At 35.9% G+C, this 23,812-nt stretch overlaps 1 protein-coding gene across 2 annotated transcripts in view; it reads right to left on the reverse strand.

The window, feature by feature from the left end:
• The window catches only part of SPRED1 (sprouty related EVH1 domain containing 1), a 125,476-nt gene that overhangs the window by 21,329 nt on the left and 80,335 nt on the right, over positions 1-23,812 (reverse strand). For both annotated transcript variants that reach the window (XM_066388243.1, XM_066388242.1), the window contains 3 exons: positions 18,365-18,533; positions 15,354-15,403; positions 2,428-2,580 (listed from right to left, as the gene is read on the reverse strand). In XM_066388243.1, the coding sequence (XP_066244340.1) occupies positions 2,428-2,580; positions 15,354-15,403; positions 18,365-18,533 (372 nt within the window). The remainder of the gene's footprint in view (positions 1-2,427; positions 2,581-15,353; positions 15,404-18,364; positions 18,534-23,812) is intronic.

Here is a 23,812-nt window from a genome sequence, read left to right on the forward strand (position 1 = left end):
AGAAGATATACCTAAAATACATATATAAAACAAAAACACTTATTTCTAAAATAAATAAAATAGTGCCTATAAATAAGGAAAAGACAGACAATTCATTTTAAGATATGCAAAAATCTTGGACACTTTGCAAAACTTCTAAATGGTCAGGAGGCATATGAGGAAAGTTGCTCAACATCAGTAGTAATCAGAAAGTATAAATTAAAATCACAATAAAATATTACTTTACTTGCATCAAGTGACTAAATTAGGGGTGGTGGTGAAGGGGAATACCAAGTGTTCAGAAAAATTCTGACCACTAGTACACCGCTTGGCAATTTTTTGTCTTTGAGTAAAATTGACACAACATAAAAATGTACTATGTTTAACCTGTGCTTCCTTGTGTCTTCCGGCACATGACTGTGTACCCAGGTTTGTGAAGAAACAAACAAAATAAAGTCCAAGGTGTCTTGTAGAACATAAAAACACAACAATTGGGCCTTTGCCCTATCTGCTTCTCTTTTTTACCCTCTATGTCATTTCCCCCCTAGTTCATGCATTCTTTTGTATATGGAGCTTCCTGTTATGAATTAAATGTCTATATCTTGCCAAAATTCACATGAAACCCTAACCCCCAAGGTGATGGTATTTGGAAATAAGATATTTGGGAAATAGTTAGGTCATAAAGGGTGTGGTTGTGGTCTGATGAGATTAGTGCCCTTATAGAAGAGACACCAGAGAGTTTGCTCACTTTAATGCTCCTTCTTTCTCTCAGCCAGGTGAGGATTCAGAGAGAAAGCAGGTCTGTAATCCAGGAAGAGTGCCCTCACTAGGAATCACCATGCTGGCACCCTAATCCTGGCCCTTCCATCTTTCAGAACTCTCAGATATTTCTATTATGACACCTAGTTTATGGTATTTTGTTATGGCAGAACACCTCACTTAATACACTTGCCCTGTCCAAAACATTATTGATCCCAATCATGTGTTCGTTTTCCCCAACCCGCAACACTAGACCCACCCTCTTTAATTGGTAATTGGTTCACTGTTCCCATCCCTGAAAAGTTTAGGCATGCCTAGGAAAAATTATTCATCTTCCACATTGAGTTCAACCCTGTGCTCCCATAACATTTTGAGCATGTATCTATTACCTCACCAGAAACATACAGAACAGAAACCATTTTTCTTTTTATCCTTCAACTCTAAAGCACCAGGTCTTACACACAGTATAGGACAATTAATAATAAATGCCTTATGTTGTTCATTTGATCTATCTCACTTTGTATAGTATATGTAAATTTCTTCCCTAATAAATTGCACATTTGCTGTCCTCAGGTCAAATGAGAATCAGTCAGCAAGAATCAGCTAGGCTTTAGGCATAGCTTCTATGTCACTGGACACTAATATATCTTATCGATACCATCTCTCAAGAAGAACAGATTTTTTTTATTTTTATTTTTATTTTAATTTTTCTGAAGTTGGAAACGGGGAAGCAGTCAGACTCCTGCATGTGACTGACAGGGATCCACCTGGCACGCCCACCAGGGGGCGATGCTCTGCCCATCCGGGGCGTCGCTCTGTTGGGACCTGAGCCACTCTAGAGTCTGAGGCAGAGGCCAAGGAGCCATCCCCAGAGCCGGGGCCATCCTTGCTCCAATGGAGTCTTGGCTGCGGGAGGGGAAGAGAGAGACAGAGAGGAAGGAGAGGGGGAGGGGTGGAGAAGCAGATGGGTGGCTCTCCTGTGTGCCCTGGCCGGGAATCGAACCTAGGACTTTTGCACGCCAGGCCGACGCTCTACCACTGAGCCAACCGGCCAGGGCCAAGAACAGATATTTTAAAACATTTTTTAAAACCACTTTGACAGGTCTTTGATTCTGTGGACACAGTGGGTATAATTATACGAGTTCACATAATGTGTAAGAAGTGTAACTAATATATTATATTTATTCTTCTCACCTTTGTCATTGAAACTTTTTGTTCTTTTTGTGACAGAGAGAGAGAGAGAGAGAGGGACAGATAGGGAGAGAGTTAAGAAGCATCAATTTTTTTTTGTTGTGGCACCTTAGCTGTTCATTGATTGCCCTCTCATATGTGCCTTGACTGGGGGGCTACAGCAGACTGAGTGACCCCTTGCTCAAGTTGGCAAACTTGGGGTTTCAAACCTGGGTCCTCCACATGCTAGTCCGACGCTCTATCCACTGTGCCACCACCTGGTCAGGCTATTATTAAAACTTTTAAAGTCATATTTATGGCTCAAATATTATACCAGTAGAGGACTTGATGACTTATATATTTATTGTCTCATTCTGGGTTTGATTCATTAAATCATATTTTCCCGGGTTCCTATTGTTTATTTTGTCTGGTAAAGTGCAGATGGCTTTAATATCCTTGTCTAACATATCCAACTTCTATACATAAAAATAAAAAACTGGAAAATATCTATCTTCTTACCTGGTTGGCTTGGCTTTGCAAATAGACTCTTCTGGCACTCAGATCTTCAAAGGGAGAAGGTCTTGAGCTTCTGTAAGGCTCACTGGTAACAACTGTCTCTTGCTGGAAAAAATGATCTTTCACTAGAGAACTGGATGTATTCTCTTCAGCTGCCTAATAAGAACAAACCCCAACTAATTAGTTGCCAGATATAAAAAATAACAATAAAAATTAGATACTTTCTAATACATATTTAAGCAAATAAGAATGTACCACTATCATTACTATGAATTACAATTCCCAAACCGCTCATGTACATCCATCAGGGCCACGTCAAATTAAAATTTAAAAAAATTTTATTCAAATTTATGAGCAAACTGGGCTCTCTTTCCATGCAATGTAAAAGAAATATCTAATTACAATGAAGCTTTTAATTGTAACTAAAAGTGATGCCGTACACAGAAAATAAAAGTATTAGGAAGAAAATACAAATAAAATCAACAAAAGTGTTCTTTTGCAAGTTCAATGAAAGTTATGTACCAAGAACTATGCAACACAGAAAATCAAAAGATAGCAGTCATGACCTTGTTGCATAGTGACTGAATTAAGTAGCCTGAGCTTGTGGATTATTTCAAAGGATTAAAAATCACATGAGACTTAGGTAAGGAATATGCTCCATCAGTAAGTCACTAAAAACAGGCTTTTAATTTTTATAAACAATATCTGTGAGATAAACGTTAAATAAGTGAAACTTAGCACACTACAAAACACAAGGTCCTAAAAGAGTTTTGACTGTTTCCTTTCTTAAGAAATGGAACTATATTTGCTATAACTTTTTCCATTACCAGATGATTATTTGGGAAGAAAGAGTGACAAGACAAGCGAAAATGACAAAAAAATATTTTCTGGCTCATTCTAAAATAATTTAGAATTAGGTGTTAACAATTTTAAAGGTATAACCCATGATAAGGTTTCTTTTTAGTTTTAAATTTTTATTTACTTGCTTTTTTTGTGTGTGACAGGGACAGATACGGACAGACAGGAAGGGAGAGAGATGAGAAGCATCAATTGTCTGTTGCAGCACCTTAGTTAGTTGTTCATTGATTGCTGTCTCATATGTGTCTTGACCAGGGGGCTCCAGCAGAGCGAGTGACGCCTCACTCACTTAAAACTCTTGGGTTTTAAGCCAGTGAACATTACATTAACAGTTTTTTGCCTGACCAGGCGGTGGTGCAGTGGATAGAGCGTCGGTCTAGGACACTGAGGACCCAGATTCGAAACCTCAAGGTCGTGGGCTTGACCATAGTTTACCAGCTTGAGCACAGGGTCACTAACTTGAGTGAGGGGTCACTGGCCTGAGTGTGGGATCATAGACATGTCCCCATGGTCTCTGGCTTTTGCAAGGAGTCATTGGCTCATCTGGAACCCCTCAGTCGGTGCACATATGAGAAAGCAATCAAGTCTATGGCCATACCATCCTGAATGCACCCATTTCACCAGATCTTGGAAGCTAAGCAGGGTTGGGTCTGGTTAGGATTTGGATGAAAAAAACAACTAAATGCCACACTATGAGTTGATACTTCTCTCTCTTTTTTGTCTGTTTTTCTCACTTAAAAAAATTAAGTGTTTGATGTTACTTCTAAAATTAAGCAATAAAATTTATAAAATGGCTAATATATATAAAATTTACAAATACAAGTTCTAGTCTTTATTCTAGAACAAAGTAGAATTGTGACATTTAGTTTCTTTAGAACCCCGTTCTCTCAATTACCGATTATAATTTCTATACTGTTTTATGACATGGATTGTCATAAGAATTTAGATAATATATGTGAAAATGTTCTGAAAACTAAAAGCCGTTATTTTGTCAGGAAATAAGCAATTAAACTTAAAAAATAAATGAGAATCTACTGTTACTTAAAACTAAATATGCCAAACCCAATTAATTGCTATTTAGCTAATTTTCATAATAGTTATCCAAATGTGTTATAATAGTTAATGACAAATTATTGGAAAGCAGTTGTCTAAATAATGATATCCAGCAAACATTTCAAAATGCATGATATTAGCTGAAAGAGTAAAAATATATTTACTTGTTCCAGACAGTTCACAAAACAAATAACTCAAGTAATTGTCCAAAATTAAGCAAACTGAATAGAAGAAAACACTGGGGTGTGTGGGGGGAGGGTGAGGGTTGAGAGTAAAGCTTAGGTTGTCATCTTTTCTCATCCAATTAGGGTATGAAATTGAAGTAATTCACTTCTCTGAATCACAAATTTTTTTTATTATAAACTGGGTATAATATTTATACTAAAAATCGCAGGTTAGTTAAGATACTCAAAAGATTAAGCCTGAGCAGGCAGTGGCGCAGTGGATAGTGTTGGTCTGGAATGCTGAGGACCCAGGTTCAAAACCCCGAGGTAGCCAACTTGAGCGCAAGCTCATCTGGCTTTGAGTGCAGGCTTTCCAGCTTGAATGTGGGATCACGGACACGACCCCACAGTCACTGGCTCTGCTGGAGAGCCCTGGTCAAGCCACGAATGAATAAACAATCAATAAACTAAAATGCTTTTCAGAGATTTGGCATGGTGTTGGGGCCAATTTGGACCCCCCCCAAAAAAATGATAAAAAACTTCAAAAAAAAAAAAAAAAGGCCTGACCAGGCGATGGCACAGTGAACATGTTAAGGACACTACTCTTTTATGGATTCTTGCTGTATTGGCCCAGAGTTTGCTTAAAGGCTTTAATCACTGTAAAAAAAAAAATAGAAGACTGGATAAAGAAGATGTGGCACATATACACCATGGTATACTATTCAGCCATAAGAAATGATGACATCAGATCACTTACAACAAAATGGTGGGATCTTGATAACATTATACGGAGTGAAATAAGTAAATCAGAAAAAAAACAAGAACTGCAGGATTCCATACATTGGTGGGACATAAAAACGAGACCGAGACCAAGAGACAGGGACAAGAGTGTGATGGTTACGGGCGGGAGGAGGGAGAGGGGGAGGGGCACAAAGAAAACTAGATAGAAGGTGATGGAGGACAATCTGACTTTGGGTGATGGATATGCAACAGAATTGAACGACAAGATAACCTGGACAATTTTTTCTTTGAATATATGTACCCTGATTTATTGGTGTCACCCCATTAAAATAAAAATTTATTTATAAAATAAATAAATAAACTAAAATGCCACCACTATGAGTTGCTTCTCATCTCTATCTTTTCTTGTCTGTCCTTCCCTCTCTGTCTCCTTCTCACTTAAAAAAAAAAAATGATAAAAAACTTCAAAAAAAAAAAAAAAAAAAAGGCCTGACCAGGCGATGGCACAGTGGATAGAGTGTTGGAATGGGACACAGAGGACCTAGGTTTGAAACCGTGAGGTCATTGGCTTGAGCACGGGGATGCTGGCTTGAGGAAGGGGTCATTTGCTCTGCTGTAGCGCCCCCCCCCAGTCATGGCACATACGAGAAAGCAATCAATGAACTAACAACTAAGGTGCTGCAACGAAGAGTTGATGCTTTTCATCTCTCTCCTTTCCTGTCTGTCTGTCCCTATCTGTCCTTCTGTCTCTGCCACTTAAAAAAAAACAACCATGTGGCACATATACACTATGGAATACTACTCAACCATAAGAAATGATGACATCGGATCAAAATGGTGGGATCTTGATAACATTATATGAAGTGAAATAAGTAAATCAGAAAAAACCAGGAATTGCGTTATTCCATACGTAGGTGGGATATAAAAGTGAAACTAAGAGACATTGATAAGAGTGTGGTGGTTACGGAGGGAGGGGGGAAAGGGAGAGGGAAAGGGGGAGGGGCACAAAGAAAACTAGATAGAAGGTGACAGAGGACAATCAGACTTTGGGTGATGGGTATGCAACATAACTGAACGACAAGATAACCTGGACTTGTTATCTTTGAATATATGTATCCTGATTTATTGTTGTCGTCCCATTAAAAAAATAAAATTATTTAATAATTAAAAAAAACTACAAAAAGAAATGAATTATAATACTTGTATCAAAGTAATTAAAAAGCAACTATGCTTTTAATGGTGACAACTATATATTTGGATCAGGTTATCTTGACTGAATTCTAATCTAATTTGAGTCAATTAAAATTGTAAAATAAAATACAGCTTATTTAAAACAAACAAAATGGTTATATAATTGTTTTACCGCACTGATATAATTCTACTTATATCTCATACAGGGGGTCCTCAGGTTAAGACAGTCTTGACATATGATGTTTCAAATTTATGACACTCATTCCCATAAAAACTTAAAGAAATTGAAACATGAGTGTTTCAGCTTATGTCATTAGCGTAGTACTCACAGGCCATGTGGGTGAACTAGTTTTATTGTGTACGGTAGGAGAATACGCAGTACCATGTACAGTACATTATATTTATCCATTTTCCTTTTTCTGTGGCCTAGTTGTGTTTTTATATTCTAGATTATGATTATATAACTGTGTTAGGATAAATGAGTGACTTAGACTATGGTGTATTTTAATTTACACCAAATTCAGGTTTTGTCACTGTCGTAGGAGGAAAACTGTGTCATAACCTGAGGACTCCCGTCCATGTTTATAATACATTTCATTTTCATTCAGACCAAACACATTTATTTTTTAAAAAAGAAATATCCCAAAGTGTTAGTAGCCCTGGAAAGGTAGTTCAGTTGGTTAGAGCGTCTTTGTGACATGATGAGATTGCGGGCTGGATCCCTTGGTCAGGGCACATACAAAGACTCAACCAATGACAGCATGAAAAAGTGGAGCAACAAATCGATGTTTTTCCCTCTTTCTAAGAATCAATAAATTAAAAAAAAATTTTTTTAACTTAAAAAAAGAGACACACTCCAAGCATTTGTTTCATTCTTAAACAAAAATATATGTATTTAGGTAACAAAAGATTTAGTTCCACTTAAACATTTTTTTCCAGAACAGCTAAAATTTACCTATAAACTAAATTACTACACAGTGAATTCCACTACACATCTAAATGAGTCTCAGCTAATAAAATAACTAAAACATCTTTCAGGTATCTGATATGGTAAAAAAAAAAACAAAAAAAAAAAACCCTTCACTGTTTAAAAATGCAGTCTACACTTTATAATAAGGTACATGTTATGCATAAATTGTGAGAAACAAATTAACATTTGCAGAGAAACTAGACTTCAGTATTTTCCTAATACTTATCTATTTCATTACATTATAAATTTAGATGCATATTAAATTGACAAAGTTAAAAAAATTGGTGATATGGCCATTCTTGACTCTGGCTGATTGACTTAGTGGAAGAGCATCTGCCCAGCTTGTGGATGTCCTGGGTTCAATTGCCAGACAGGGCACACAGGAGAAGTGACCATTGTTTCTCCACTCCTCCCCTTCTTTTTATTTCTCTCTCTCTCTTTCTTTCTCTAACCCTCCTGTAGCCATGGCTCTATTGATTCAAGAAAGTTGGCCCTGGGTGCTAAGGATGGCTCCAGGGCCTCACCTAAGTTGCTAAAGTTGCTAAAAGAGCTCCATTGCCAACCAACGGAGCAAAGACACCAGATGGACAGAGCATCTCCCAGCAGGGGGTTTGCCAGGTGGATCCCGGTTGGTTGGGGTATATGTAGGAGTCTGTCTCTCTGCCCCTGCCTCTCACTTAATAATAACAATAAATAATAATAATAATAATAAAGGATTATAACCATTTTCCTTCATTGCTAATTCTATAGACAGGCACAAAATCTCCAACAACCATTTCTGAAAAACTATTTTGGTAACATATACAAAAAGTTTTTAAAACATTCACACAAATTGACCATTTGTTGAATTTAGTAAAGAAAAATAAGGTACTATATTTAAAAAAGATTTAAGCAAATATATTTTTTCTCACAATTTTTTTTTGTGTGTGTGTGACAGAAACAGAGAGACAAAGAGAGGGACTGATAGGGACAGACAGGAAGGGATACGGATGAGGAGCATCAATTCTTCGTTGTGGCACCTTAGTTGTTCATTGATTGTTTTCTCATATGTGCCTTGACTGGGGGGCTACAGCAGACCGAGTGACCCCTTGCTCAAGCCAGCGACTCTCGGGGGTTTCAAATCTGAATCCTCTGTGTCACGGGCAAACAATCTATCCACTGCACCACTATCTGGTCAGGCTCTCAGAAATATTTTTAATAGTTAGAATAAAGAAATAACCCTAATGTCCCAAAATAAGAGTTGGTAAAGTAAATTATTAGTATGCCTATTTAAGAGAATATTGAGTGGTCATTTAAAGTTAGATTAATGAATAGTAGCTATTATGCAAGGAAATGTTTAGTGTTAAATAGTATCTAAAATTTAATTTTATCGTAAGTATAAAAATATAAAAGATTGGTTTTTCTACTTAAAACCCTTCTACGGTTTCCAAATATAAAGCTGTTATCAGGAGACCTCACACATACTGAAGAAGAAAGATAATCAGTATTGTCTAGAAACACTTCTATAAAATATATTCAAGGTCCACAGACACAATTTTTCTCCTTCTGGAAAAATAATGAACAGGATATAAAGTTCAATTTTATTTCATAGGGAAAAATATACAATAAGTACATAAAAAAAGCAGAATTTCATGCAATTAAAGACAAAAATATAATGCCAATTTTTTTAATACAGAATAGAAAGATGGAAAAGAGAAATAATATTCAATGTTGGCAAGAGTATGGAGAAATAGGAAAACTTTTGAACTGTTGGTAGAAGCGCAGTTCTATTTTTAAGTGAATATAGGAATACATATACAAATAATCATGGTAGCACTATTTTTAACTAAAAAAACGGGGGGAGGACCCCTAGGGCTATATCAGATTAGTTTTAAAAATTATAATATAAATATGATAAAGTTCTATGCAGACATTAAAAATATCTGTATGCAGTACTCACAAGATATTGTTAAAAAAAAACAAAAAAAAGCTAGGTATAGAACTGTCAATATGACATGATCCTATCTAATTGATAGGATGGGTGAATAGATACTTTTAAATTTATCAATACCAGGAAGGATATACACGGAACCACTGAGATTTCTTCACCTAAATATCTCATATATAGGACTATATAGATAGGTAATAGTATAAAAATAATAAAATATGTGTATATTTGTTGCACAACTTAAGAGAACATAACCAATACAACAAATATGCCTATGTGTTTCTCCATATTAGAAATCCCCAACCTCTACCACTAAGACTGCCAACAGGTAAACATCTTGAAGTTGGTTTTATTTCATTTTCTTACTCTTCCTTATGCAAGTATTACCTTAAACAATATTTACTTGTAGATGCTTTTGAATTTTATTTGACTGATATCATGCTATTTGGGACATTATGGGACTTGTTTTTTGCTCAACTTTTTTAGTTGAGCAAACTTCTTGGTTTTGACATGTAGCATTTTTTTTGTAGCAATGATAACAAATATTAAGTATTTTCTATGTATCAGATGATGTCCCAAGTACTTTAACTCATTTAAACCTTACAACACTTAGAGATAGATAGTATTATTATGTCTCTGTTCTAGCTAAAGAAACTAAAGCTCAGAGATTAAGCAATATGCCTAAACTAAAAGTTACTTTTTTGCTATTTCAAACAATGTTGCTAAGAACACTCTTGTACAAGCCTCACAGTACATAACCACAAGAGTTTTATGGTAACATATCTAAGAGTGGAAATGCTGGGTTATAGAATACATTTATGTTCCAGTTTACATAATAAAAATTATTTGCCACGGTGGTTTTACACATATCCAAAAGCAACATTCCATCTTCTTAACCGAAACTAGACATTTTCACAACTTTCACTATTATATACTCTTATTTATTCATATACTATTTTAATTTCTACAATAAGGGATTAGTCTCACTAAAAATTACTGTTTTCTTGACACGAACAAGAAATTTTAAGAATGAACAGAAGAACTATGGTAATTGTTCACACAAATAAATGCTTAAGATTTTACTTTTTATCATGGCTCCTACTACTGTTTCCTCTTCACTTTTTGTCTCAGAAGCACAGATGCTCTTGCTTCTCTCCAGTGCCATCTGACATTTCACACTTCTGATCCGTACATGGCATTTCTTCTGCCCACACTGACTATCTTCAACTTTCCACTAAAAAAATTCCTTTATAACTTCAGCCATGAACTCCTCAAAAAGTCTTTGTTAATCCACTCCAAAATTAATTACTTCCTCCTCTGGACTTTCTGAAAAATACTTGTATCTGTCATCCTATATTCTAAGTGTTCTTTTATTTATATTTCTCTGATGAGCCAGTAATTACTGGCTTATGTTTTATACCTACAGCTTAAACTATGACTGACACATAGTAAATACCCAATTATTAATATGAGATGTGAAAAATCCTCAAGTTAGATCACATTATGTTAATATAGATCAGTGGTTCTCAACCTTTCTAATGCCGTGACCCGGCAATACAGTTCCTCATGTTGCGGTGACCCCAAACCAAAAAATAATTTTGGTGGCTACTTCATAACTGTAATTTTGCTACAGTTATGATTCGGAATGTAAATACCTGATATGCATTATGTATTTTCCGATGGCTTTAGGCGACCCCGCTGGGGTCGCGACCCACAGGTTGAGAACTGCTGATATAGATCCTTAAGAGCAAATTTGGTATAATAGAAAAAATATAGGAAAAAACCTCCTTAACAAAAATATCTTCACTCAAAGAATTTTAGTAACCATTAAAAGTTCAAATTACACAAAAATAAAGTCTTCCCATAATCCAATGTTCTTGGATAGCACCTATTTTTATCTGACATGTATCCTCTAAACCTCTTAATGTAGGTAATATGTTTATTCTTCATGTATAATTTGATTCCATTTATACAGTGCCTTTATTTTTTGCTTCTGATTTATCATGGACCTTTTCTCATGTCAATATACAAAGATGGGCCCTGGTCGATTGGCTCAGTGGTAGAGCACCGGCCTGAGCCTGTGGAGGTCCCGGGTTTAATTCCTGTCAGGGCACACAGGAGAAGCGCCCATCTGCTTCTCCACCCTTCTCCCTCTCACTTCTCTTTCTCTCCTCCCCTCCTGCAGCCATGGCTCAACTGGAGCAAGCTGGCCCAGGATGCTGACGATGGCTCATGGCCTCTGTGCCTCACATGCTAAGAACTCAATTGCTGAGTAATGCCACAAATGGGCAGAACATTGCCCCCTAGTGGATTTGCTGGGTGTGCCCCAGTCAGGGCATATGCAGGAGTCTGTCTCTCTGCCTCTCCTCCTCTCACTAAAAAAAATAAAAAAATAAATATGTGTGTGTAAAGATGTACAAGTGCTTTGAAATGGTTGCAAAGAAGTTCAGTTGTATATGTAATATATTCCATAGGTAATACTCTACATATAGGCATTAGACTGCTTCCAACATTTTGTTACATACCTAACAATGCACACCTCCTTACACGTAATGGTACACTGGTAACAGTATTTCTTTTTCTTTTTTCTTTTAGAAAGAGGAGTGAGAATGTGGGGTTGGGGGGGGATAGCGGGAAGCATCAACTCCTAGTATATAGTTGAATCTCCTATGTGCCTTGACCAGGTTCTGAAACAGTGACCTTAGCATTCCAGATCAACAGTCTTATCTACTCAGCCAACACAGGTCAGGCAGTAATATTATTTCTTTAGGATTACTTCTTATAATAGAATTACCAAATAAAGGATATGCATATATTCCAAAGCCACCTAGCAAGCTTATGCATCATTTGAAAATCCAGCAATAGTATATAACAGAAAAGCCATTTCCTCACATCTCTGCCTACATTAGGCATTATCACTTACCAATCTTGCCAGTCTAATTAAGAAAAAGTCTTATTGTTATTTTTTAAAAAGAGTATCTGTACCATTTCCATAAGTAAACTTAAGAAGCAAAACATTTTCTTAGTTTGGATACAAACGAATAAAAAGTGTTCAATAGTCAAATTTAAATAATTTTTACTGGATTATAACCCTTTAAAAAAACAAATTCTATGAAAACTGGATATAATCTAAAGTTAGATGGTGGAAAATTCCAAAAATTTAATGCATGATATGCATAAAAACTGTACATATACTGGCATGATCTTCAGTTTTTAAAAATTATATATAACAGTTATATATACTCACATTCAATGTTTTATTAATACTGTGCTAGCATATGCTTATTTGTATTATCTAGAAAGTAACCCATGCCAATTTTAATGTACAATAGAAATCTGTTTAACTTTCAAAAGCTGGTATAATTATTCTCCTATGTTGGCTAACAGACTGGTTAGCTTTTTCTTTTTCCAAGGCTCCTATAGTCATTTTGTGTGTAGAGGGCTAAAGGATGCCGGGTAAAGAAATAAAATTCAAGCTGTTGCTCCCTACCGAACATAAGGCTAGATGACAGCTGTCAAGAAAAATAAAAAGAGAATTTGCTCCTCTCCTCCCTCTGTTCTTTCTTCCGGTATTAATTCTGAAGCAGAGAAAACTTGTTCTGTAAACGTTTATGAATGTATGTTTTCCAATTAAAAAATCAAGTGTGAAATAGTATCAAAGTCTACTTATTGATCAAAAACTTCAGTCTTGCAGTTAGTTGTATATCACAAATGACAGGTTTCAAAACATGTGTCTGAGTCATATCCAACAACATAATTTTTTAATAATTATATTATTATTTTAGCATGATCAAAGAATTTAAAAATGTTCTTTGATAAAGATATTTTATATTTTAGCACTACATATGCTGGAAATACTACCAAAGCTATTTTTGGCATTTAAAATTATATACTCAAGTTATACAAACATAACACAGAGAAGGAAAAAGAGAGAGAGAGAGAGACAGAGAGAGAGAGAGAAAGACACTAAAAATTCTCTGAACCTAGCAAAACCACTATTAACTAACATCTTGGAGTAGCGTCCAGTAGCAATTCATTTTAGATCTGACCATAATTGTCTCCTATTCATTCATTAGATTTGTTTAGTTACTTTTGATTAGTTTAAGATAAAAATAACCCTTGAGTTTTTAATTCTGCATTTGTCTATAAACTTTGTCTGAAAACATTAACATCGTATATAGTATTTTAAGCAATTTAAATACTATAGTCAATGATAAAATGATATGAAAGGAATATGAGAAATGTACCAAGATATATGCCCAACAAAAACAGAAAAGGAAAACAAGTCCTCAACACTAGATTAATCAACAGAAAAACTAAATTACGTTCCTAATGAAACTTCAGTTTAACTTAAAAGTGGTAGTAGATTTTCAGATTGTTTATTGTCTGTAAATCTGAATTAACAAGCAGTAGTTATAGACGTAGTCCCTCATAATTATAAATCATTATACAATCCTTTAACAGGCAAATTTACTACTAGAATTTTATTCTAGGTTCACACTAAAAAATAACAAAAAATAATGTAAAAGGCTGTGAAAAGAAATGTTGAATGAAATGTGAATTGTTAAATAATCTGCAGAACAATTATATGACAATTGCTAAATTCAATGACTGAGAAGACAAACCGTATGGGTTCAAATTTTACTATTCATGCTACTTAAATTCTAACCAACACTAACACTATCATCAGCAATACAAACACTAACATAAACACAATCAAAATGGGAGACTGATCCTGATGATGCTTTTAAAAAGAAATATGTATTTAAATAAAATACAACATGCAAGAAGAATAATCACCACCACCACCCTGGCAGAAGTTCCTAAGATATTAATAGCAGTTTTGAACAATTACTGATTTCTTCTTTATTAATTTTCTAACTATCCAGATATTGTACATGAAAATGTATTAGTCTAAAAGTCAAGACTGACTGGTAGTAACACAGTTGATAAATCAGCAACCCAGTATGCTAGGGTCAGTGGTTCAAAACCCTTGGGTCAATGGCTCTGAGTGTGGGATCATCAGTGCGGGATCGCTGGCTTGAGCAAGGGGTCACTCACTCTGCTGGAGCCCCCCTGGTCAAGGCACATATGAGAAAGCAATCAATGAACAACTAAGGAGCTGCAATGAAGGATTGATGCTTCTCATCTCTCTCCCTTCCTGACTGTCAATCCCTATCTGTCCCTCTCTCTGTCATAAAAAGAAAAAAATAATAAAGAAAAAACTGAGGTTCCCCCAAAGAGGAAGGAAGTCTGCCTTAAGACAGCCTGTCTATTCAAGATTGAAACATCAACTGGTGCCAGAAATTCCGGCATTCCTGCCTACCTTGTAGATTTTGGACTTGGCAATCACATGAACCAATTCCTTCAAAAGAAAACAAAAATGAATACATGCACATGTGTGTGCACGCGCGCGCGCGCGCGCACACACACACACACACACACACATAGGAGCAAAAGTAGTTTTATAGTTGTGAGAACATAAAACAGCTTATCTTTGTATTATCTATTTTTAATCATTTTTTATTCTTCAATTCCAGTTGACATATGCTGTTTCTTTAATTTACTGATTTTTAGCAAGAGATAGGATGGGAGAGAAAGAAACATCAATTTGTTGTTCTACTTATTTATGCATTCATTGGTTGATTCCTGTATGTGCACTGACCAGCGATCCAACCCACACCCTTGGCATATTGGGATGACATTCTAACCAACTGTCATACTCATCCAGGGCAGAATTTATTAATCATTGTATTATTTTCCATGTGACCAACTGTAAACCTACTTTTACCGTGTATGTGTGTGTGTGTGTGTGTCGATCTATAGCCAATCCAAAGCAAAACAATCTTCTCTCTCTCTATATGTACATATAATACATACTATTGGTCTGTTTCTCTATATTTACTAACTAATACACTGGCTTAGAAATTTTCTTAAAAATGTATATGAGTTGCTTAATTATTAAGGCTCGTCATTTCCTCTGTATCCTTTATGTTTAAAAATTTCTTTCAAGCCTACTACTTACTTGTAAATCATCTTCTGATCCTTCAGTTTCATTTTTTAATACTGGGCACCCTAAGAAAACAGAAACAGGTAAACATTTAATTAAACACAGATTTTTTTCTTAGATTTTAGTATTATTGACTAATTGATTATATCACTACAATACTTCTGGGTTTCCTGGCAACCAGTCAGGTGCTGGCCACTCAAACTTGCCCCTTTATTAGAATAGAGAATAAAGTGAGTATTTTTCCTTCTCTGTAAGTAAATTCCAAGTTATTTAGTAAAGAGATTCATTTTTTAATGTGAAAGTGTACTATTTCTAGAAAGTCCTACTCCTGTAATCTCCACAATACTCAAACCGTTAGGTAGAATATATACACCACGCTCCTTTAGTGTTTAGGTGATACTCAAGTATGATTTCTTCAATTCTTCTAAATACCCTGACCCAGAAAACATTATTTAGTACCAAGAAGCAGGATTTTAGTTGCTATACTAAGAAAAATAAATCAATCTTAAATCACTACTGATCATCAATGGTTAATTGTTACTATTGATCTTTGCGCATCAACGTCTCTGTATATATTTTCATTATGTTCAAGAGTACTTTTAGTTCCAACAAATTAATGAAGAAGGATTTATCCTATCAATGAATCCCGAGCTTACGCTACTCTTGAGAGACATAGGTAGCATGGAGAAGAGATATCTGTCCTTTGAAAAAGGCTGCATAGTTTCTCCTTATTGTCACAAAAGGCTAAGTAAGAGAAATCTAATGGGATTTTCAAAAAGTCTATTACCATGATGGACAATAATGCTAACCAGTATGTTTAAAATAATGTTTAAAAATAACAAGACATTGAATACAGCAACAGTCTATTTTACCTGCCTAGAAGTTTGTAAACTTCTTATAAACTGTCTTTTTAAACATTAAACTCAATCTATTTAATCCTAGTGAAAGAAATGTGCTTTTATGGAGATGTAAGTATAGGCTTAAAAGTAATTCAAAACTTATCACAAATCATATAAACTCTAACAGCCATGGAAAGTAATTTTCTTTAAAACATTGGTTCTTCAACACTAGCTAAATAGCAGAATCAAAAGGGAAACCTTAAAAAACAAAATCTCTATGAGTTGAGGCACCAGGCACCATGCATCTTTATTTTTAAGTTTCTTGCAGGGATTTGAGAACTACAACCCATTAGAGAATCTAAGGATTTATTTTCTAAAATTGTAATATAATCATTTAAGTAGAATAACAATTCCTCATCACATTTAAAATGTCCAGGAACTTTAAAAAAATATATTATATATAATATATAAATATTTTATTTTAATAATTATATTTATAATTTATATATTATATATAATGTATAAATAATTAATATATAAAATATATATACACATACATACACATTTCTCCATGTATAAGACACTCCCACGTATAAGACACACCTTAATTTTGGGGCCCAAAATTTGAAAACAATGTATTACAAAAAGTTATTGAACTCAAGTTTTATTCATCACATAATTCATACAACTCATCACTGTCAAAACTCCCATCCATTAGCTTGTCCACCTCTGACTGATGACGAATCACTGTCTTCATATATTTCCTCATCCTCAGTTACATCTATGGCATTTGAAATGCCACAACCACTGTATAAGATGCACCCAGTTTTTAGATCCCAAATTTTTTGAAAAAAGGTGCATCTTATACACGAGGAAATACGGCATATATAAATAAAATATCTCAGCTCCAGTCCCCAAATACATTGATTCAAGTGATCTGTAAAGGGAACTAGTTATTCTCTTTCTCAAAAGTCTCCCTGGTCATTCAAAAATGCAAACAACATTGAGAACACAAACATAAAACAAATTTATGGGTTCTGGTAATAAAAATGACTACTACCATTTCACTGAATATTTTTTGGAACTGGAAATCAAACATTATTTGTCTAGCAAACTCTAATCTTTTAAAGTAGCTAAATAAATTATTTAACCACAGTTTCATGCACTATCAATAAAAATCTTACTAAGCATTTCCATGTTCTTGCCTATGGTGTGTCTCATTAGTTCATTTCTTTCCATTTTCCTCCTAAAGCAGCGGTTCTCAACCTGTGGGTCGCGACCCAGGCGGGGGTCGAAGGACCAAAACACAGGGGTCGCCTAAAGCCATCGGAACCGCTGTCCTAAAGTATCATTGTCAAAACACACAAATCACAATGTTGTCTAACACTGATTCACAGTTACTTCACATAGAAGTTATTGCTATTCCTTCTTAATTAGGAATACAAATCAAGTTTAGACTTGTTTTAATATATTATTTATTTATTCATTTTAGAGAGGAGAGAGAGAGAAGAGCAGGAAGCATCAACTCCCATCTGTGCCTTGACCAGACAAGTGCAGGGTTTTGAACCGGTGACCTCAGTGTTTCAGGTCAATGCTTTATCCACTGCGCCACCACAGGTCAGGCAATTTTTTTAATGTGATTTCTTTTTGTTGAATTAAGCAGAGGCCAATCTTACATGTAAATACATTCTTCCTCTTTTTAAAACATGCAAGCTCTAGAGTTGATAATCTTAAGAGGTTAAAAAGATATACGAAGGGATAGAGGGGGTTGTGGTATTGGCCAATGCTGAATAATAAAATCAGGTAAAAAGGAAAGGATTCTGCCATAGAATAATTGGAGTCTACCAACATTTGATTAATAGAAATTTCATCTTTATCAAACCAAAACAAGAATATGGCTGAATAACATACACACAAGGATTTTGACAGTTGTACCTGACTGCTTCTCTCTTCTTCAAGTTCTTTTTTGAAAAAAATGTGAGTTATCTGTAGGGTGCTGTTGATGGGCTCTTCAAGGTAATAACTGTAACTGCTATCTACTGTGATGTAACAAATATAAAACTTTTTATCTTCTTCACCTACAGTTAGCTTTCAAAGCCTGACCACATATCACAAAAGCTGACTTGCTTAAATTAACTCTACTATATATAACCGATGAACAAATTAATAATCAAGAAAAGGACTTACCTTGAGAAATATCCTCTATAGCTCTTCGTATTCCTCTATCAAAAGCCCTAGCATCAGCAGGACTTTGAAAGGTAAGGCCAAATTTCTTGTCATCAATCTTCCAATGGTGAAAGGTTGGAGTGACCTTGTTGTATATGAGATCCTTCTTAAGCATACATTCCAAAACCACCTGTCAAAAGTTAAATGCCCAAAATTACTATACATATGTCATCTAACATACAAACTAGGGTGAGAAAAGAGGTATTATATTTTAATGAGTATTTCATCCCTATATTAATTAATCTACTTCACAAAGATACACAATACAGAAATTAAGATGGAACTAAAGAGGATTCTGGGAAGATAGCAAAGAACCACTGGGAATCTGTCTTCCTGCCCAGACAACAACTGCACTGGCAGAATCTGTCTGATTTAACTATATTGGAAGTTTTAGAGTCTGCTGAAGGCTTGCAACGTCCAGGGGAAGACATGGACAGTAAAATGTGGTTAATTTCCATCAATTCCAACTGTGAGCACAGTTGTAGCAACTCATCTAGTCCACACAACTGGGAGTTGTGCACATATTCCTGTGCAGCACACATACCAATCATGGGAGTCAGGGTGGATAAAAAAGATCCTGTCCTCCAAATACCAGGTATCTGTGCTCTGATCACAGAGGTAAATACAAAGAAGAGGGCAGCCATTGCTATTATACCTTCCCCTTATTGTGGCAAGTCCCTCCTCATCATGAAGTCCTTCCTCAGAATGAAGTGACTTACAGGGTACTAAAAGAGCCGGCACCCATTTTTATCTGTCATTTTACACTTTTTCCCATTTTGAGAGCCAGATGTTAAAGAAAAACAACATATATGAGGAAAATTAGAAAGTAACTATGCATACCCAGGGAAAGACTCAAACAAACAAACAAAGAACATGAGATGTTAACTTTATATCTCATCTGATCCTTGGCACAGAGACTACTACTATTACTACTACTACTCATATGAAAAAACCCCAGCAAAATCTGGTGAAAGAAGACAGTATTATTTAGAGTTATCACACTATTAGAGTCAACTGCCCAGTGTTCAACCAAAAAATCCCAAGGCATACAAAGATGCAGTAAAAATAAAGCTGGCTAAAAGGGAAAAAAATAATCAACCATAACTGTTCCTTAAAGATCTGATAGCAGATCAACTAGACAAAGGCATCTGAAAAACTGTCTTAAAAAGTACAAATTAACAGTTAGAAAATAGTCACATGGATATAAAGTATAGCATAGGGAATATAGTCAATATTATAATAACTACGTATGGTTCCAGGTGGGTACTACACTTATCAGGGGATTCACTTTGTAAGTCATCTAAGCATTTAACCACAAAGCTGTGCACCTGAAACTGTAATATTAAATGTCAACTGTAATTTAAAAAGATTTTAAAAACTCTGAAAAATGTTCAAAAAACTAAATGAGGATATGGAGAAAATCAAGAATACAATATATGAAGAAAACAGAAATATCAATAAAGAGATAAAAAGCCCAAAAAGAAACCAAAAAAAAATTCTGGAGCTGAAAAGTACAATAACTAACAAAATATCAGATAAGCAGTAATAACTATAACAAAATATCAGATAAGCAGAAAGAAGAAAAATCAGTGAACTTTAAAATAAAACAATAGAAATTATTAGGTCTGAGGAACAGGGGAAAAAAAAAGCAGAGTCTAAGGGACGCATGAAATACCATCAATAGAAGCAACAAACATATTGTAGGACCTGAAAAAGGAGAAGAGAGAAAGGAACAGAAAGTATTTGTAGAAACAATGGTTGAAAACTTCCCAAATTTGATAGAAAGCATGAATATAAACATTCAAGAAGCCCAACAAACTACAAATGAGATGAACTCAAAAGCATTCACAAAAAGAATTTACATTTGGCCTGACCAGGCGGTGGCGCAGTGGATAGAGCGTCAGACTGGGATGCAGAAGGACCCAGGTTCGAGACCCTGAGCTCACCAGCTTGAGTGTGGGCTCATCTGGTTTGAGCAAGGCTCTCACCTGCTTGAGCCCAAGGTCTCTGGGTTTGAGCCCAAGGTTGTCACTGGCTCAGCTGGAGCTCCCCAGTAAAGGCACATATGAAAAAGCAATCAATGAACAACTAAGGTGCAGCAACAAAAAACTGATGTTTCTCATCTCTCTCCCTTCCTGTCTGTCTGTCCCTGTCTCTAAAAAAAAAAAAGAAGAAGAAGAAGAAGAACCACACATGATCCAACTACTGTATTTCCCCATGAATATGATGTGCCTTTTTTGAAAAATTTGGGGTCTAAACTGGGTGCGTCTTTTACAGTGGCTGTAGATTTTTTTTACTTGAATTTCCTGCCTTTTCAAAATTGTTTTTGTGCTCAGTGTTGAAGACTAATTCGTCATCAGACACAGATTGGGACAAGATGATGGATGGGAGTTTTAACAGTGATGAGGAGTTTTATGAATTTTATGATGAATAAAACTTGAGTTCAATAACTATATGTAATACATTCTTTTTATTTCAAATCTTGGGCCCCAAAATTAAGGTGCATCTTGTACATGGCAGCATCTTACACATGGGGAAATACAGTATATGGTGCCAACAATGGATTCATCTTTGATCAGATGTGAGTAGGTTCAAAATGATAGATAGAAAAAGACATTCCATAAACATAAAAGTTCATCAAAAGAGAGCACAGCTGGCTTTACTAATATCAGACAAAATATACTTCAAGTCACAGAGGTTAGAAGAGACAAAGAAGGATATATTAATAAAAGGTTCAAGACAGCTACAGGATATGATATAACAAACACTGATGCATCCCACCCTACGCCTAATAATCAGTAGACAACCATAGAGAAGAAAGGAAAGTGGGAACTTAGCACAATAAACCAGCTAAACCTAACAGACATACAAGAAACACTCAACCCAACATTTAAATATAAGGCTACATAGTCTGCTAAAGTGCACATGGGTCATTTTTCAGGAAAGACCATTATGTAAGGCCACAAATTAAATATCAATCTATTTTAAAATAAAACTATTATATCCTGACCAGGCAGTGGTGCAGTGGATAGAGTGTCGGACTGGGATGCGGAAAGACCCAGGTTCAAGACCCCGAGGTCACCAGCTTGAGCCCAAGGTTGCTGACTCAAGCAAGAAGTTACTCGGTCTGCTGAAGGCCCGCCGACAAGGCACATATGAGAAAGCAATCAATGAACAACTAAGGTGTCACCATGAAAAACTGATGATTGATGCTTCTCATCTCTCTCCGTTCCTGTCTGTCTGTCCCTATCTATCCCTCTCTCTGACTCGCTCTCTATCTCTGTTAAAAAAATAAAAAAACAATAAAAATAAAACTATTATATAAAGTATCTCCTTTGGTCACAGTAGTAGAATTTAGAAATTAGTAACAAAGAGAACCTGGAAAATTCACAAGTGTACTGTTTAATTTTGCAAACTAAACCACATTTATTTATTTATTTATTTATATTTTTCTGAAGTTGGAAACGGGGAGGCAGTCAGACAGACTCCCGCATGCGCCCGACCGGGATCCACCCGGCACGCCCACCAGGGGGTGATGCTTTGCCCATCTGGGGCGTCACTCTGTTGTGACCAGAACCATTTTAGCACCTGAGGCAGAGGCCATGGAGCCATCCTCAGCGCCCGAGCCAACTTTGCTCCAGTGGAGCCTCAGCTGTGGGAGGGGAAGAGAGAGACCGAGAGGAAGGAGAGGGGGAGGGGTGGAGAAGCAGATGGGTGCTTCTCCTGTGTGCCCTGGCCAGGAATCGAACCCAGGACTCCTGCACACCAGGCTAAACCACATACTTTTAAACCAACTGACTAAAGAAGAAATCACAAAGGAAATTAGAATAATTTAAAGAATGAAAAACAAACAAACCCTAGTATACCAAAACTTAGAAAATGAAGCAAAAGCTATGCTAAGAGAAAGATGTATAGCTATAAACACTTACTTTTAAATCTCAAATCAACAATGTAAACTAACAACTTACAAAACAGACCAAGTCAGAAATAAATTTTAAAATTTCAATAGACCTATAAATACTCAAGATTGACCAGTAATTAAAAGTCTCTCAATAAAAACTTTAAAACTAATGGCTTAATTGGTAAATTATACAAAACATTTAAAGAACTATCATCAATACTCTCAAACTTTTCTGAAAAATTGAAGAGGAGGGAACACTTCCTAAGTTATTCTGTGAGGCCAGCATTATCTTGATCCCAAAACTAGACAAAGACATTACAAGAAAAGTGTAACCCACTATCCCTTATGAACACTGATGCAAAACTCCTCAACAAATATTAATACTAGCAAGCCAAATTCAGCAGCATATTAAAAGGGTGATGTAAACTAAGACCAAACAGGACTTATTCCTTGAATGCAAAGATTGTACAACATATGAAAATTGATCAATGCAATATGCCACATGAATAAGATAAATGAAGAAAACCACATGATCATCTCAACTAATGTAGAAAATGCATTTAACCAAATTCAACATCTTTTCATGATAAAAACATTCAACAAACTAGGACTAGAAAGAAAAGACCTCAGTGTTCAACAACAATGTCAAGAATGGACTCTTACCTAAACCATGGAGAAAAATTAACTCAAATTGATGAAGTGCCTAAATGAGAACTAAAACAATAAAACTCTTAGAAAGAAAATAAGACAAAAGCTTCAGGACATTGGATTTGGCAATAATTTCTTGGCTATGATACCAAAGGCACACATTAACAAGAAAAATAATGGGATACTACTGGTCACTTCTTCCCAACTCCATATGCAATGAGGTCATATTGACTGAAATCAGCCACGGTGGGAGTATGTAAATGCTATAAATCACTGCCCTTTTCTGCCCGTGGAGAGCTAATTATTAAGCCTTAAACAGTTTATCACTAAATATAACGATTTTTTAAAATAGTAAGTCCAATTCATTAAAATAAACAAGAAGGTGACTAAATTCTAAATTCTGCATTGCCTATTAGAAGCAATATAATAAAACTGTTTCAAGAGTTTAGTTCCAATAGTTTCATGATTCTGCTTGTATAACAAAGTTATTGGCCCTGGCCGGTTGGCTCGGTGGTAGAGCATCGGCCTGGCGTGCAGAAGTCCCGGGTTCGATTCCCGGCCAGGGCATACAGGAGAGGTGCCCATCTGCTTCTCCACCCCTCCCCCTCTCCTTCCTCTCTGTCTCTCTCTTCCCCTCCTGCAGCCGAGGCTCCATTGGAGCAAAAGATGGCCCAGGCGCTGGGGATGGCTCCTTGGCCTCTGCCCCAGGCGCTAGAGTGGCTCTGGTTGCGACAGAGCGACGCCCGGATGGGCAGAGCATCGCCCCCTGGTGGGCGTGCCGGGTGGATCCCGGTCGGGCTCATGCGGGAGTCTGACTGCCTCCCCGTTTCAAGCTTCAGAAAAATACAAAAAAAACAAAA

The sequence above is a fragment of the Saccopteryx leptura genome, chromosome 6 (assembly GCF_036850995.1).
Source record: "Saccopteryx leptura isolate mSacLep1 chromosome 6, mSacLep1_pri_phased_curated, whole genome shotgun sequence".
NCBI classification, from domain to species: domain Eukaryota; kingdom Metazoa; phylum Chordata; class Mammalia; order Chiroptera; family Emballonuridae; genus Saccopteryx; species Saccopteryx leptura.